At 50.9% G+C, this 17,078-nt stretch overlaps 2 protein-coding genes across 3 annotated transcripts in view; both read right to left on the bottom strand.

Annotated features, from left to right (window-relative positions):
* FAM222B (family with sequence similarity 222 member B) overlaps positions 1-6,959 on the bottom strand; it is a 36,379-nt gene extending 29,420 nt beyond the window's left edge. The window contains exon 1 of one of the 2 annotated variants that reach the window (XM_088176832.1): positions 6,854-6,959. The gene's annotated coding sequence lies outside the window, so the exon portion shown is untranslated. The remainder of the gene's footprint in view (positions 1-6,853) is intronic. The other variant, XM_014876530.2, reaches the window with a different exon arrangement.
* A 1,071-nt stretch (positions 6,960-8,030) lies between these two features.
* On the bottom strand, positions 8,031-13,544 carry ERAL1 (Era like 12S mitochondrial rRNA chaperone 1). Its single transcript, XM_088177184.1, has 11 exons — positions 13,232-13,544; positions 12,878-13,051; positions 12,663-12,790; positions 12,501-12,578; positions 12,320-12,366; positions 11,894-11,955; positions 11,385-11,497; positions 10,545-10,922; positions 9,956-10,105; positions 9,619-9,699; positions 8,031-9,352 (listed from the first exon to the last, which is right to left on the bottom strand). Exons 1-11 carry the CDS (start codon positions 13,317-13,319, stop codon positions 9,230-9,232), a joined length of 1,422 nt encoding a protein of 473 aa, XP_088033310.1. The 5' UTR covers positions 13,320-13,544; the 3' UTR covers positions 8,031-9,229.
* Positions 13,545-17,078: the final 3,534 nt, after the last annotated feature.

Here is a 17,078-nt window from a genome sequence, read left to right as displayed (position 1 = left end):
CCCAAAAGACCCTTTGTTTCTACCTGACAAAGTCACCAAAGGCTGGTAAATAAATTATATTTTCCAAAAGCTTTGCAAATTCCTTTCCCCGGGCTAGATACATTCTCCAACCAGCAGCCACAGTTAAAGGTTTATACAGGATCACTGAAAGCACCAAACCCGTTTTATTTTCTTACACAGAGCAACTTCTAACATCTGCAGTCACTGCTGTGAGATTGCAAAGGATTTTATTTGCCAAGTCAAGCTGTCAAAAGGACAGATTATAAAAAATAAACACTAACCATTTTTAGATCTAACTTTCCCCCACAGACTGTGTTTTATGCCCTTTCACTGGAAATGTTACATCAGAATAAAATCAGATTTAATTGGCTCTTAAATAACTGAACAGCCACTTTAATTTTATTTCAATAGCAGTAATTCATAAATCAAGCAGGTGAAATCTTAGCACGGAGTGACAAGTAAATAGAGCAGAACACAGTAAAGGAGAGCACAAACACCACATGGTGAAAGGTGATTTTTCTCAAACTTCACACATCACCATTTTATGGACATCACAAAGGTACCACCACATAAATACTTGGATCTCAAACCTGTCAGTTCATCAGCAGTAACTGCTTAACAAAGACCAGTGGATGATGATCTTTGCCCAATTGGAACTGCTAGGGGAATGGCTGGGATTTTAACCATGGATGCAATTTCCCTCATGCACACTAGATGGAAGTATGGAAAAATCTTAATTCTTTCCTGTCTCAGCTTAAATTCAAGTGTTGAGACGTCATGATGGACTGTCACATTCTGAGAAGAATTTTTATCATCAGCAACTTCACTCATTGATAAGCTCTAAGTAAAAATATGCCCTGAAATATTAAAACTAGGCAGTGTTGGAAATTAATAGTAAACCTAAGATAATATATAGCAGAAATACTAAATTTATTATTCAAGCTAATTCCTAAAGTACACATATTCAGCTTCTAGAGTATCTGAATAATAATCACTAATGAAATCCTTCAGAGACACTGAAGTTACATTTTTTAAAACTCCAGGTTATTATAAGAAACACCACCTTGTCACTGAATAGAAACAGGGAATAGAAAAAGTATAAAAGGATTAATAAATGCTGCTGCAGTTTTGACTGGAAAAAAACCCCAAAAGATTTGTAGAATACAGTGGGAGAGGTACAGGGAAATAGAGAACCTGAAGTCTTACAGAACAACCAGATCAGAGAGCAGCAAACCTGAATGGGATTAAATTACACACAAATCTCCTGGAAACGATCTTAAAAGTGACTTGTTCCAAAACAATCCATTTCTAAATTTAAACACTAAAGAGTTCACAGACACAAAAACTAAATCAGGCAATGGTGTGACCAGGAAAAGGTGCTGGAAGAGCTGTTTTCCCACCCTTACTCTGGCTTTTTCATATATTGATTTTCCTCCCCGCTCATTCACAAATGCTCAGCAGAGCTGTGAACAATTTAAAGTCAAAGGATGCACAAATTACCAGTTCCAGGAACACATCACCCATTCGAGGCAAAAGCTGAGGGCTTTGCTGCAGCTGAAGAAAATAAAAACCAACCCAGAATCAGAACACACTGATGAGCAGGAAGAGAAGGGCGAGCAAATCCCTAATTTTCCCTGTCCACAACAAAGCCAAAGCACATGACATTCCTTCAGCTTAAAAGACAACAAATTAAGAAAACCAGTGCCAGAAGGATGAAGGAAGAACAATGCTGCATAAAAGAATATAAAGTAGGCATGAAGAGCTCCCCTTTCCAGATGTTAAGAAGATGCTGTTTTTCATTCCAGGTTTAAAAAAAGATAAGCAGAGGAGGAAGTTTACTTTGGAGAGTGGGAGCATCTGCATAATTTTTTGAAAAAGGTTCATACAAAGATTTCCTTCCAACAGAATTTAAACTATATCTATACATACATACATAGATATATGTGGTATTGGCTCAAGACAATCACCTTAGAATATTTTTCAAAGTGTTTTCCATGCAGCAACTGCCTAGGGAGAGGAACAAAATGAGTGGCAAGGGACAGCCACAGGAAAGGGCAGGACTGTGAGACACACATCCTCCAACATGCACACTCCAAGTTTAACAACATGAAGGCAAGGAGAGGGACAGCAGGATACAGCAAAGGATATGCTGGGGCCAGGAAATGAGAAAAGAATCCACAGCACTCAACACTGACTTATGGGATATTTTACCAACAAAACCAGAATACACATAGGAGTATTTTTTTTTTTTTTTTTGCATGTGCGGCTCCCATCTTAGCCAGGCCAGGGAGACTGTCCCAGTACGAGGAGGGAAATTACAGTGAACAACTAGATGCCAGATCCACTCTGAAGAGCAGAGCACAGCATTTCACCTATTTCCACTTGCTCTCGCGTGGTTCCCAAATTAGAAACAATCAGAATCCTGCTGGAAACAATATATGGCACCTTAATTGGGTTGGCTGCACTACAGACGTCAGCAATGTATCACTTAGTAGATCATTTTCTGACTGCTTTTTTTTTTCCTTTAATACTAAAAATAGCTGCACTTTCATGGTTCACCTTTTCTACACCACCTTTACTACAGACACCATAAGAAATTAAATGTTAGCACTCATTGCCCACCGAAGATGTGACAGGACCCACACCTGCTGCAGGCAGGATCTGCCACCTAATTCAGCAGAATTGTACTTCAAGGTTTGTCTCAGACGTGTTGCATTTACAGAGAACCCGTTTTCTAACACATTTCCCCCAGTACAACTATCAATGCATCTATTCAAAAGCCTGGAGCAGTTCAGTTATCTCTAAATACATCAACAACTCAGTGCTCCACGCATTCCAAGCACTCCAGAACCCCTTCATGGGACTTGGGAATTCACATGAAAAATCTTTCCCAGTTTTCATCCCCCGGTGTTACACCCCCACTATTCCCTACCAAATCCATGCTGCAGCCAAACCACATTCCTGAGAAATTATTCCAAGAACGAAATATCACCATTTTCCTCATAAACCCTGGAAACTTGGAGTAATATTCACACATAGCATAAACAAGTTAAGCAATGAGAATACATAAACAAAGCATAATTCTTAAGCACAATGGGGGAATAATTACAGCAACAAGAGAACAAATACAAAATGAGTGGAGAGGCATGGAGAGATACCCAGACAGAATGTGCTGAAATAAGGAAAAAGGACCTATAGGATCTATGAGGTTGGATCAGCCATGAGCTACAGCTGCTGGTTTTTTAAGTGTTCATTTAAATCAAATTACTAAAAACACAGAAACCAGGAGCAGATGAACTCAGAGGTCTTTGTCAGCTCCAGGTGCAGGCCAAGCTATGCCCTGCTTGGACAGTAAAATCAGCTTTTGAAAGATTACAACCCCTTGGAAAAATATCTTTGGGTAAAGTTCAGAACAACTTTCCTGGATGTCAGCCAGCAGAATGCCTGCTCAGGAGCTCTGTTCCTCTATCAGTATTTGGAAAGCTTTTTTCTCTTTTTTCCTAAAGCAGAAAGATTAATAATGTGACAAACTCATTCTCACATTCACAGTCAAAGTAACGATCTGCAATTAAAAGAAAAAATTGCTACAAGATCTGTGTGGTAAAGATTTTAACACGAGTCACAAAATACAATGGGAAAATGGCAATGTGGCATACCACACAAGGAATAAAAAATTCAATTACTCACTTCACTTCCTAGTTTGAGAACATTTTAAATTGTTTAAACATTTCAAATGCTGAAAATTGAAAAGGGTGGGGTGATGGACTCATTATAGATGCAGAAAACTGTGAAACCTTTACTCATCCTCAGGGGCATCTTACCCCAAAAAAAGCCTCTGAATAGTCAGCAGGCCCTGGATACAGGATACTACTACACAACAGTGACCTGTTACTCACCTGCTGGGAGTAGCATTTCAGTGAACTACATGTTCTTAAAGCAATTATTTAAAAGTGCTGATCATCTGTTAAATAACTCAAACAAATCAGGCTGTGGCTACGTTCTTGGTGGTGTATTTAGCAACTCCATAAATCCTAGAATCCTGCAAGTCACTTCATCTCTCATTTCATAAATCTGTGACTCTCCTCACTGTTACCTCACTGAAGATGAGGGAGCCAGGAATATATAGGATATGTAATGTTTTGGTGATGGAGGTTTTTGGGGTGAGGCCAGCCAGGGTAAAACTTTCTACTTCCCCCTCTTCCCCTCTCCGTGTGCTGGCCAGTAACAAGTCATGGTCAAAAACGAAGAAGAGTAAAAATGAATGGACAAACCGATGTGAAAAAGTAAAATACCGCACTGGAAATGCTGATAAAAGTTTCTATCCCACATCCAGCTATTTCAGCAAGTGCAGCAGAGGACACAAGCTGAGGCTCCAGCACGTTGTCTGAGCTTCTGGGAAATAGAGATACTTCAGTCCTTGACAAAAATCCTTACTTCTCTTGATCTGGTAACAGTTCCCAGAAGCAAGCACAGATATAAAAGCTTATCTATCAGAGCACAACTTGAAACAAATACAAATAAGGCTTAAACGAAGGCAAATATCCAAGCTGCAGAGAACACAACGCTTCCTTAATTTCACATTTGGAGAAAAAACAATACTATGTGGACATTCTCCAACATATTTTTAATGTTATTAACAGAAATAGCACCCCAGGCTGTGCTCAAGCTGAAAAAGTGTGAAACTCTTTGCAATGTGAAGTGAAATAGGGATCAAAAATACCATCTTATTAAATGGCATTTATTTGGTGCTAAGTGAATTATTTATTCAATTGAGAAGTTCACAAAATGACAGGGGGGTAAATGCAAGCGAGGTCACTACTTCATGTCAGTATCAAAGCTGATCCTTAACAGAATTTAAGCACCTGCCTTTTCTTTTATCTCAGCACAAAATGAGATTTCTTTCTTTTTTTTTTACACTTCAAAAGCCATGTAACACAACAGAATATATGCCAAGCATGCAAAAACAGAGCATGCCAGCATCTTTCAGCAATCAGCTTTCCCTTGTCATCCATTATGTCAGATTTATCTATTTTTGCTTAATTCTTGCTCCAGCAATATGCATCCTTCCTCTCTCCAGACTATCAGGCTGGTTAGGCTGGAATTCAATACAGCTTCTTAAAATAGTTGAGAAATATTGAAAATATTTGAAGCGGTGCCTGTGAATTACAGCCAATTCATCAACTCCTCTTCCAGCTCCTGCTTGACCTGTGCTCCCCCCAGACAAGGGGCAATTCTCATTTCTTCACCTCAGAAATTCTACCCAGTGTAAATATCATTTGGAAAATAAATAGCCTCTCTTTTATGGAAGCATTTCTCCAAGAAAGCGTAGATTCTGTGTTAATTGCAAACCTTACCCTCTGACTCTTACTTGCTTTCGATTCAAACATTCCTCTGCTGAAAATTAATAGTGAGTGCATTTGCTTTCAAGTTTGCTTTCTGTTGTCACAGCTTTTCCTCTCCAAGTTTCCAGACCCTCTGGACTGGCTTTACAGGACTCCAGACCCACCTAAAAGCTCTCCCTGAATCCTTCACTCTGCTGCTGGCTGCAAAACTCTGCTCTCTCCACCTCTAACACCTGTAAGACCCTTGAACATCATCTTTCCCCACTGCTTTATGCACCCACTTAAATGAACAGACTCTAACTGAAGCTCAAATTCTTCAAAAATAAAGAGGCTGAAAGGAAAATGCAACTCTCATCACTCTATTCCCTCACTGCCTATGGAGCACAGAGCACGGAATTTTCTCAGCTGGCTGCTGAATCAGACGAAGTTTCCACAGTGCACACACACACACACAATCACAAAGCCCCAACACGTCCAGGAGGATTTATTCCATCACAAAGTCACCACCGTTGCTCCAGCACAAATGACATCACTTAGGAACCCAACCTCATCTCCTGAGAGCTCTCAGCTCCCTCCTCTCCCGCAGCAACCGGAGCAACAAAGAACCGGGCTTGTGCAATAAAGAGGAAGAAAGTATTGCTGCAAAAAGTTTTCCAGAAAAACTTGTATTTTCTTGAGAATGTGACTACAGAAAAATTAAGGACTGTAGTAAGAAGGGAGTAGAAGAAATTGTGGTTGAACTGATAAAGCTGCATCTGTGATTTATCCTAAACTTGTACCTAGTGCTACCAAGGGAGAGTGAGAGATGTGCGAGCCCTCGCAGGTGTTGGTCGGGGAGGTTCACACGCTGCAGAACCAAAACCATCTCAGCACTTCGCTCCACGAGTGGACTGAGAACTGGAGTCCAGCTCTGCAGTTTTCTTCTTCTTCTTGAAAATGGGTTAGTAGGGAATAAAAGCGACGGATGATTTATTGACGATACCTGTTCCCTGCCCACGGGAAAGATGGGCTTTGAGGTCCCTTCCAGCCCAAACCAGCCAGCGAGTCTCTTGCAAAAAGACACTTTTCTTGGGAAAGAATCACACAAAGGATGTGCTCGCACTGCGACCGCAATCCCCCCTTCCCCCTGACGGCACTTCTGTCGCGATGGCTGACGCACTATCGCGATCCCGGGCCGTGTGCGCGGTACCCAGGGACAGGTAACGAGGGCGCCGGGGCTACCGGGGGGCCTGGGAGCTCCGCGCTGAGCGGGGGAGACCCCGGGCAGGCAGGGTGGGAGCGAGTGTCGCGACACGCGGCGGGTGTCGCGACACAGGGGGCGGGTCGCCACACCGGTGATGCCTCAGCGGGCGGGGGGAGGGGACACCCGGGAAGGACAATGGTGGTGGTGGGGGGGGTATGAACCGCGGCGGTCCCGCCGCGCCGTGAGGGTGAGTAGGAAGATGATGATGAGGAGAAGGAGGAGGGGACGGTGGGGCCGTGCCCTCGCTCCCGCCGTGTGCCGCACTTACTCTCGGTGCCCCTGCCCGGGCCTCATGGCGCCGCCGCCGCTGTGCCCGCCCGGCCCCGCCGCCGCCGCCGCCGCCCGCCCCGGCCGTGCTGGCTGCGCAGCCGCCCCCGCGCACGCGCGGCCCGCGCGCCGCCCGCCCCGCCCCGCGCACGCGCGGCCCCGCGGACACGGGAGAGAGGGAGGGGAGGGGGGGGAATGGGGGGGGCAGCGCCGCGCCGCCCCCTGCCGGTAACTGCCGGTACTGCAGAGAACAGCGGGGATGGGGGGACACGGGGGGACATTGGGGGGGACAGGGCGGGTATGCACTGGGGGACGTTGGGGGGCATGGGAGGACATTGGGGGGGATACGGCGGGTACACACTGGGGGACATTATGGGGGACATTGAGGGGAATGAGGAGGGGACACGGCGGGTACACGCAGGGGGACATGGGGGACACCGGGAGGCATGTGGGGGGGATATGAGGAAGGGACATGGCAGGTACATAGAGAGGACATGGAGTCGTGGCAGAGGCACAGGGAGGACATGAAGGAACACGGGGGTGGACAGGGGGATGCAGGTGGGCCAGGAAGGGGACACAGAAGGGGCACTGGCACAGCCCCGGTGCTGGCCACACGGAGGTCTCGACAGACACCCCCCACACACACACACCTGGGGTCAGTCCTTTGTGAAGTTTTTTCCACAGGGAAGTGATGATTTACACCCCTACGATGGGCTTGGAATGGGATAATCAACCTAATTCTCCAAGCTTGTTAAGGAGCAGGTCAGGAAGGTGAGACTTCACCCCTTCCCATGCCAAGAGCATTTCCATTGCCCCCCAGGAGTGGCTGCTGCTCTGGGCATTCGGCTCCATCCCTGGAAGCAGCCTGGGATAGAGCTCTGGGCCAGCACAGGGTGACCCTGACCCCTCCCATGACACGGCCATGCAGAGGGGACAGCTTTCCCTTGTAGCCCATCCCATGATGGGGTACCACACCTTGTACTTCCAACCCTGCCTACCCAGCTTCTCCCCCCACACAGTGCAACCTTCAGAAGTCACAGCTCGAGAAAAGGGATCTAAGCTCAGCTGGGAAGGAGGAATGACATGAAAGTGCCCTGGTTTGAGCTGGAATAAAACTGAGGGAAGGTGGTGGCTGTGAGGTCAGGCTGCCAGGGAAGAATAAAGGAGAGAACAATCACTTGTGCTGGGACCTTATTTTATTGCAAGGGAAATACAAAAGTTGGACAGCAGCATTCAAGGGATGACAGCCCCTCCTTCTCCTGGAAAACAAGGAAGGACACTCCATGGAGGTTTCCCAACCCAGTTTTCAGTCGATCTCACATTCCAGATAGAATTCTTCAGCAGAAGGGTAAAACATCTCTTTCACAGTGCACCAGGGACAAGAGGCTGAGCAGATTTGGGTTCCAGACCCTTCCCAATCTCTTCACTGCTGGGGTTTTCTTCCCTCAGGGATGTTAATTTAGGACTGCACATGGAGATCTACCTGGATTTCTGGCAGGAAGGTACCCAGTGCTCCAAACGCCTGACAAAAGATACAAAACAAGCCCCAAACACCAGGTCCAGGCACACACGTGGTGCCAGGCTCCACCATGCCATGGCCCCTGCTCCTCCAGCCTGTTCCAGTGCTCTCTGTTATAGCTGAGCTGCAGAACCTGCTGCTCTCTTCCCACTTTGAGGTTTTCTTTAGCTGCAACAGCTTCTGTGTTTATATCTGTGACCCTGGTGCAGAGTGAGGACTTGGAAGTAACTGATCCAATAAACTACTCAAATTCCTAAAAAGTGGGTCCGTGCTGGTTTTGCATGACAGACATGACAGGCAAGCCAGTCAGGCATTACAGATGTTCCAGCTGCCAGCAAACCCCTAAAACTGACTCCCTACACCCACTAACCTCAACAGGGCAGGGAGAAAAGTCAACATGAGACCATCAGGTGGGCTGGGGTGGCCTCATCCTCCTGTGTGACCATGATTCAGCCTTCAGAAGAGATTACACACATGTGCTTCACAATAATCCTTCACTGTGACCCTTTGCTTGCTATAAGGCAGGAGATGCTCCTGAACTTCCACGTACAAACACCTGGGAGCAAGGACATGAGATACAGCCCAAAAGAAGTGGGTGGCAGCTCTGGAAATGCAGTACCAGAATCATGGGTGCAGCTGATTCTCCAGTGACTGTCCCGAGTTCAGATTCCATAGAAGCTCTGGAGATTTTATTTCAGTTTGGGTGGTTCCCCCAAAGAATAATGTATTCCACTTCAGCTTGCTGTAGTGATTCCATCATCCTCTATTTCTGAATTGAATAAAGGTGCAAAGATACCCCCAGGATTGTTTTTTCCACATGATCAGAGAGTTCAAGGGCTGTTAAAATACACCAAGTGCTCAACCCTTCACCTCCACCTTGAGCTTCAGGCAGACGTCACACAGGAAAGCATTCATCAGGTCCTGGCCAGCTTCCCGAGCAATCCTGCTGATGACCTTTCCTCCTCTTCCAATCAGCATCCTCTGTGTTAAAATCCAGAGAGAACATCAGCACACTCACCTTTATATTTCCCAGGAGAACAGCGCAGCCACAGAAGCAATGAGGAAAATTCCAACATTAAATAATGAGGCAACTTTGGGAAGGTTTGAGTTGCTACTGAACAGCCAGTATTGGGTACCTGGCTCTTCCCAAAAAAGAGAGAGAGGGGATCACAGCAAGGATGCACGTGTTGGACTTGGGGAACTTCCCTTCACCCTCTCCAGCATCCCATCTTTCTTCCCTCACTCACTTTATGGGACTCCCTTGGCACCAGGAGGCTCTGCACGATGAGCAGCTCCCCACATTCTCCTTCCTCCCATATCTCTGTCACCTGCAACAGCAAGCAAGCACTCAGCAATCCTGGAAAACCGTCAGGAACCCCCAACACCACTCCCCTAGAGACACCAGCACACAAGGGGTGCCCCTTCACACACACAAAGGGTCGTAGAGCACACCTGAGGTGCAAGTACAGAGTCACCCCACAGCACCTGGAAGATCCCAGAGATCCAAACCAAGGGATTGTCATCACACAGCCTGAAATCCCCAATAAAAGCTTGTGGTGAAGTCTGCCTGTGCACATTTCCCACCTGAGTCACTCCATAAGGCACTTCCAGGGGCAGGTACTCCAGGATCTTCTCCCTGATGATATTATCACAAATCTCTTGAGGTGACTGGTTGGTCAGGACATCGCTGTGGAATTCCCAAGGGCCTGGCTTGGCTTGCATCAGGAGGTACCTCTGTGGGCACAACACAATGTCCCACCAGCTGCCACGTGTCACCCACACAGTGCCAACACCCCTGTGCTCCCTCCTGCAGAGAGGGCACTGCTGCTGGCCTGGCATCAGGGCACTGGTTTGGTATTTTGGGCAGTGAAAGGAGACAGGGAAGCTCTGGAATCCCTCCCTAGGGCTGTGTTTATCAATTACAAAAGCCCACAGAACCTCTGGAGCTGAGAGACAGCAGTGGGTGGATTCATTGTTGTGAACAAGCTGCTGTTTGGAGAGCCCCAGGTAAGAGTTTTGTACAGAAAACTCTGGAGATGCAGCAAGGATACATCCCATGTTGACACGTGACACTTTCCCCCCATCCCAGGCCAGGAACAGAAGCTGAGGCTCTGTATGAAGTTCTGGAGTCCCACCCCAGTCTCCAGGTGTGACAAGTTCAGACTGGAGTTACCTTGAGTGTATCCACCTCCTCCCCACGGAGAGCTGCCAGCATGAAAATCTCCTGGAAGTGTGGCCAGCCTTTTGTATCTTTTAGATCCTCAGGTCCATGGTGTTTTGGCCCTTGGGCTTCCCCTGGGTCAGCACCCCCAACATCACTGCTCTTGTCCAAATCAGAGCCTTCCTGGGCCTGATTCCTTTCCTGCCCAAAGGGCGACCCTGGGACCTTGCTTTCAGGTGAAGCCCGAGTGATATGAAGGGGAGACTTTGCTGAAGAACTGGAATCCTGTTGAAGTGCAGATTTCACTTTCAGTTTCTTTCCATTTACAATTCCCTCTGTCAGGTCAGTTGCTATTTCCAGCAGGAGAAACTTCTTCTTTAGTATATCCACCTGAAGTCAAAGAGAGAGAGGTGTCAAGATTTATCCTAAGTGAAGTGGGCAGCTGGGCCCCGGATCTGAAGGAACCAGAGGAAACCACCCAGGGAAGCAGCTGCTGCAGGACAGGACAGTTTTGTGACCAGAGGCCAAACCAGAGTGTGTCAGCAGTGCCAGCACAGTTTGTACAAACACTGAGAATCTGTCAGCTCTGCTGAGATCCTCCCTGGCTACCCTGGCTCCTCTTCCCAGATGGATTTAAACCCCACACAGCAGCACAACTTCAGGGGTGCTTGTGCATGCAACGGGTACACACACAACATCCCTCAATATTCTGGAGCAGAGTGGGAAACATCTGTCCTTTAACACACCAGAGACCCCAAAATCCTGTCCTTTAACACACCAGGGACCCCAAAACCCATCACTGCTGATGCACGGTGGTGCTTGAAGAAGGCAGGAAGAAGAAGCAGGATTTACCTTGTTCAGGACCAGGACACTGGGGATGTGGGGGAACTGAGACAGGCACTTGAGCACCTCCTTGCTCAGAGAGTTCCGTGTCCAGTGATCTGACACGTCCACCAGAACCAGGACTGCCAGGAAAGAGGGAGGGAAACAGGATGAATCCACATTTTCCAGAATGTTCACTTGCAGCTTTAGAGTCTATGGTCACTCCCCTCCTTAGGAGGGGCACAAAAAGAATTTTATTGACAAAACACTAAAATGTAGCTTACCCGTGCCACCTAATGACATCACACATGCTAAATCTTAACATCCAAGCCCAATTATTAACCCAAAGTGTCTCCCCTTGGCACCAGCCAGTTCTTATCCCCTTCTCAGCTAAATATTCCAGATCTTTTCTCTGCCCTTCCTTCCTTGTTCACATTCCCTAGGTTGCCTGTGCTGCCAGCAAGTACCCAGATACCACAGCTGGGAACTTGTGTGGCAGAAAAGGATTTGGTTTGATCCAAAAAGAGTTGAAAACCCACCTAAATCTGCATGTTTCATGCTGTCCCACGGGTCTGTCAGCATGGCTTCATCTAAATTATGCCTGAAAGACACATACAAATAAGTAAACCAGACACACTTCATTACACTTGTGTTCCTCCCCCTCAGAGTAGAAGGAAACCAGTGTTCTCCCTCATTCCAGCTGCCACAAAGCTGCTTTAGGGGTTGTGTCACCCCTTGTCATGTGCAGGTGCACAGAACCACACACAAAAAGGCTCAAGGGACATCACAGGCTCTGTGTGCTACTAAAATTGCAACGAAAAAAATTATTGGAGACCAAAATAAGGCTAAAAATATGCATTAGTCTCATTCCTGTTTTACAGGCTTTGCACAGTGAAAATCACATTCTTATTTTATCAACTCTTGACAAGCAGCACAAACCCCTCTCCCCACATCACTGGTGGTACCTTTTGGCTTTTAAGGGATTAGTGAGGCCAGGTGTGTCCAGAATGATCTACAAAAAGGAAAAACAAACGTTTCAAATCTGCCAACAGTGAGAGGTCAGGGGTAAACCCGACCTTTGTGCAATGAGAAGTGATGCCACGGGATACAGATGAGCAAATCCTGCCCTTTGTCTCCAGGACTCACCAGCTGCGTGTCCTGGTGTGTGATGACACCCCGGGCTTTGCAGCGGGTGGTGTGGACCTTCTTGGAGACTGGGAAAACCTGCAGAAAATTAATTAAGCACGTCACACAGCCAGAACATGCCACAAACCCAAGGTAACAGCCTGAGATTCACCCCAGCTTCACCTTCCTGCCCAGGAGCTGGTTGGAGAGCGTGGATTTCCCGGCGTTGGGAGCGCCGATGATGGCGATTCTCAGCACCTTGGGGTTCTGGGGCTGGTCGGGCCGATTCTCCAGAAGGCGCTTCTGCTCCTCTGCCAGGGAAAGGAGGAGCTTGGATGCTGCCAAACCCGACGCGGGTCAGGATCGCGCTGGGGAGGAGCGCAGACGGCACCACTCACCTTTGTCGGTGGCCACGGGCGGCGGGTGCTGGCCCAGAGTAGCAGGCGGGGCCTCGGCGGGGATGCCCAGGAGGCTGCCCAGAGCCGAGCTGCTCCCGCTCCAGCGGCTGGGAACACCCAGAATCCTGCCCAGTGCCGAGCTGCTCCCGCTCCAGCGGCTCCCCGGGAGGCGAGCTGGAAGAAAACACCGAATATACCAAGAACGTACCTAAACCACACCAAGACTGCGTTCTCCCCTACCTCCACACGCAGCGTCCAGGCAGAGCTAACCCCACCACAAGGCCTCTGCACCGGCCCCGTCCGCCACCTCCCGGACCCACCCGCCCCCAGAGTACGCCCGCGGCCCCAGCGCACCTGCTCCCAGCCGGAGCGGCCCCGCCGCGGCGGCACCGGCGGCCCAGAGCGCGGCCCGGGCGGCGGCTACAGCCATGGGAGCAGCCATGATGGGCCGCCGCGGGGCACGCCGGGAAGGCGAGAGGTGCTCGCTGCCATTGGCGAACAGCTCGGGGACATAGAGAGCGGCAGAGCGGGACCAGAGCGCCGCTGTGTCGCGGGGAATTGTGGGATGGAAACGGCCGAGGAGCCGGCGGAGCCGGGTCGGGGCGGGGACGCGGGAGCGCCCCCTGCCGGCGTCACCGCGTGGCGCAGGTGGCGGCACCGCAGGGTCCCCAGCGCTCCCAATGTCACCAGTGCCCCCCCAGTGTCACCAGTGCCCTTCCAGTGTCACCAGCGCTCCCGGTGTCACCAGTGCCCCCCCAGTGTCACCAGCGCTCCCGACGTCACCAGTGTCACAAGTGCCCCCCCCCAGTGCTTCGGGTGTCACCAGTGCCTCCTCAGTGCCCTCAGTGCTCCCTGTTTCCCCAGTGACCCCAGGGCTCTCAGTGCCTCCAGTGCCTCCAATGCTCCTAGAGCTCCCTGTCACACAGCCCAGTGAGCCCCAGTTCTACAACACACACACACACACACACAGACACTCACACACACACCAGTTTGTCCCAGTGCTCCTTACAACCCCCTCCAGTCCGTCCCCAGGTTGCCCAGTGCCCCTCCAAAACAACCCCTGCATTTGATTATAGCCCCCTGTGCTCCCCAGGGTGACCCAGTGCTCCCAGTTCCCCTCTTCTATACAACCCTGTGCACCCCAGTGCTCCCCATACACTGCACCCCGATGCTCCTCAAGTCTTCCAGCCCTCCCCAACACACTTCAGTGTCCCTCAGTTCTCCCAAGTGCTTCCTGCACCACCCCACAGTGCAGTCCAGTGTCCCCTGCACTGAGGTACCCCTGTGTCCCTCTATGCCTGAATGCACCCGAAATTCCCTGTCACACCCCAGTGCACCCCAGTTGCTCAGTTCCACCAGCCTGGAACCCCCAGGGGATGTGGTGAGGAAGGAGAGACGGAGCCGTCGTTCTGGAACTCTCTTTATTGTCCTGTGCCCTTCCCCAGGGCTCCATCACTGTGTCCATGCCATCCCATTTTGTGCCATTCCCATCCCATTCTGTGCCATTCCCATGCCACACTGTGCCATTCCCATGCCATGCTGTGCCATTCCCATGCCATGCTGTGCCATCCCGTGCCATTCCGTGCCATTCCCGTGCCATTCCGTGCCGTGCCGCGTGCCCGGCCGTCAGCAGAACCGTTACCATTACTAAACTCAGTAATGGTAACGGTTTCCCCGCCGGCCGTGAGTCCCTGGCTGTGTCCAGATCTCCCCACACCCCGGGATGCCCCATCCCACCACCCTCCCTTCCCCACACACCTCCCCTGCCCGTGTCACACATCCCCGGTGCCCCGGGCCGTGGTCCCGGTGGTCGGTGCTGGCGGGAGGAGGTCGGTGCAGCCTGGGGAGTACATCATCTATACTGTAGTGTCTCATAGCCAACTTACAGTATACGATGATATCCTGCCCGGGACAGCGTGCAGAGGAGAGCAGAGCCTGCAGGGGACAGCGTGGTTAGGGAGCACAGCCCATTCCCACCCCTGTGTCACCCTCACCCATCCCTGTCCCCCTGGTTCTGTTGTCTCCTGAGCCTCCTGGAGGCCTCCCCAGCACCTCCTTACCTGCTCTTTATCCTTCCCAATTCCACCACCCCAGAACAGGATAGAGGTTCTCAGTGGCTTCCCTACACATGTATCCCCCTAATCCCTTCTTGTCACCCCATTCCCACCACCCTGGAGAAGAGCAGAGGTTCCCAATTGCCCCCTCACCCCAACACCCCCCGGCCCATCTTTGCCCCCCAGTCCTGCTGCCCCAGAGTGGGATTGAAGGCTCTCAACTGCCTCCTCACCACAGCATCCCCTTAACCCCTCCTTTTATCCCGTATCCACCATTTCAGAGGAGGACTGAGGTTCCCCAAACCCCACCTTTGTCTCCCCCAGTCCCACCCTCCCTGACAGAACAGCAGCTCCCCAGGTGATGGCACCTACCTGTGGGGCTGGCACTGGGGCTTTGTGGGGTGCTGGATCTGCACCCGCCTTATAAAACCTGCTCTGCCTCATCTGCATATCTCACATCTGCACTGCACAGCTGGACGGGGTCCTTAACCCTTTCATGCCCAGGGGGGCACCGCCCCTCTCAGCTCCCCTCTCCCAGCCTGGCATTGTCCATGGGGGGATGTGGGACTTGCAAGGGGCCACCTCCTGCGTCTTCCACTTCAGGGTGGCCCCACAAATGCCCCATCCTCCTGTGGTCATCAGGATTATCCCTTTCCATAGTTGTGGGAACCCTGAACTGGGAGTTCTCCATTGCAAACTGGTTCCCAGTTGCTGGACAGTGGTGTTGGACAGGGCAGGGGGGCAGCCCGTGGGGATGGGGCCCAAGAGGGACATCTGGGAGTGGGGGGTCCCCCTACACAGGCACCCTCAGGTGAGGTACAGGGTACACGTGGGTGCAGGGAGCCTGTGTCCCCTGGGGTGGGTGACCTCTCTAGTGCTGTGCCCCTGGCCATATTTGCTCCCCTGAGGGACAGGTCCCCTAACAGTTTGTCCCCAAAAGAAGGATTTGCCCTCTTGCCTTTAGGATCATCCTGGAAATACGTTCCCCCTCCCAGGGGGATCTGACCCTTTAAGGGATGTATCCCCCAGTTAGGTGTCCCCAAAGGACACGCTCCCCTGGCCATGTGTGTCCCCTGGAGGGATGTATCCCCTCATTGCACATGATCCCGGTCATACTTGTCCCCTGACCACGCAGGTCCCCAAATGGCTCCACCCCCTGACCATGAGCGTCACCTGTCCGTGCATGACCCTGGTCATTTGTGTCCCCCAGCCCTGTCTGTCCCAACAGGGCCACATCCTGCAGCCAGAGCTGTGCCATTGTCTCGGGTTGTTTGCACCAGGACAGGCTGGCATTCCTGGAAATCTGCTGGGGGGAGGTGATAATCCCCTGCGGGACCGGACCGTGTCCCGATAAACAGAAGCCTCGGGCTATCAGGGACCCTGCCCTGCCACACAAGGAGTCCCTGGACCTACTGTCACCTCTGGGCAACAGGAACAGGGGCAGAATGGCCCACACTCCCCCTGGCCTGGGCACACCCTGGCAGGAGGGGGCACAGGGTCAAGCCCAGGTCTGAGCCTGTGCCAGGGCAGATTGTTGTAGGGACTTGGGGGCTCCAAGGCACCTCTTGTTTTAGTCTCTCTTGTGACCCAGAGATTCCTGGAGCCTGAAGTGTTCCCCAAACTGCGGCACAGGAACTCCAGCATGCAGAGCAGTGACATAAGCAAAGTGTCCCTGAAACCCCCAAATTCTGCCAGCTCCAGGTGAGTCCCACAGTATTATTCCCACGGGATTATCTCCATGCTGGCCATGCCTGCCAGCCCTGCTGCCTGCTCAGCTCCTTGTAGCCCACAGTGGTAGAGTGAGTGTCCCCTAGGCTGGTAGCACCCCCAGGTGCCACAGGAGACCCCCGTGTCCCACAGCCATGCCGCCCCAGGGCAGCGTGTCTGGCTCCAGATAAGGAGGCACTGGGAGCTGCAGAGCTGTCCCCACCCTGTCTATCTGCGGGGCCACCCTGCAGGACACATAGGACAGGGCCTGTTGTGCTGCCCTGGGTTTGGGGGGCCATGGAGGGTCTGGAGGGCACAAAGAAACCATTTTCCCCAGGGAGGGCAGTGCAGCAAAGCCCCCCATGCCAGCCCCATGCTGGCTGTCACTTGTCCTGCTTGCAGGGTGACCCCGAGCAGGACAGGTACACCCAGAACCACCC

Source organism: Sturnus vulgaris, chromosome 21 (assembly GCF_052056855.1).
Source record: "Sturnus vulgaris isolate bStuVul1 chromosome 21, bStuVul1.hap1, whole genome shotgun sequence".
Lineage (NCBI taxonomy): Eukaryota > Metazoa > Chordata > Aves > Passeriformes > Sturnidae > Sturnus > Sturnus vulgaris.
This window is presented reverse-complemented; position numbering and strand designations above follow the sequence as displayed.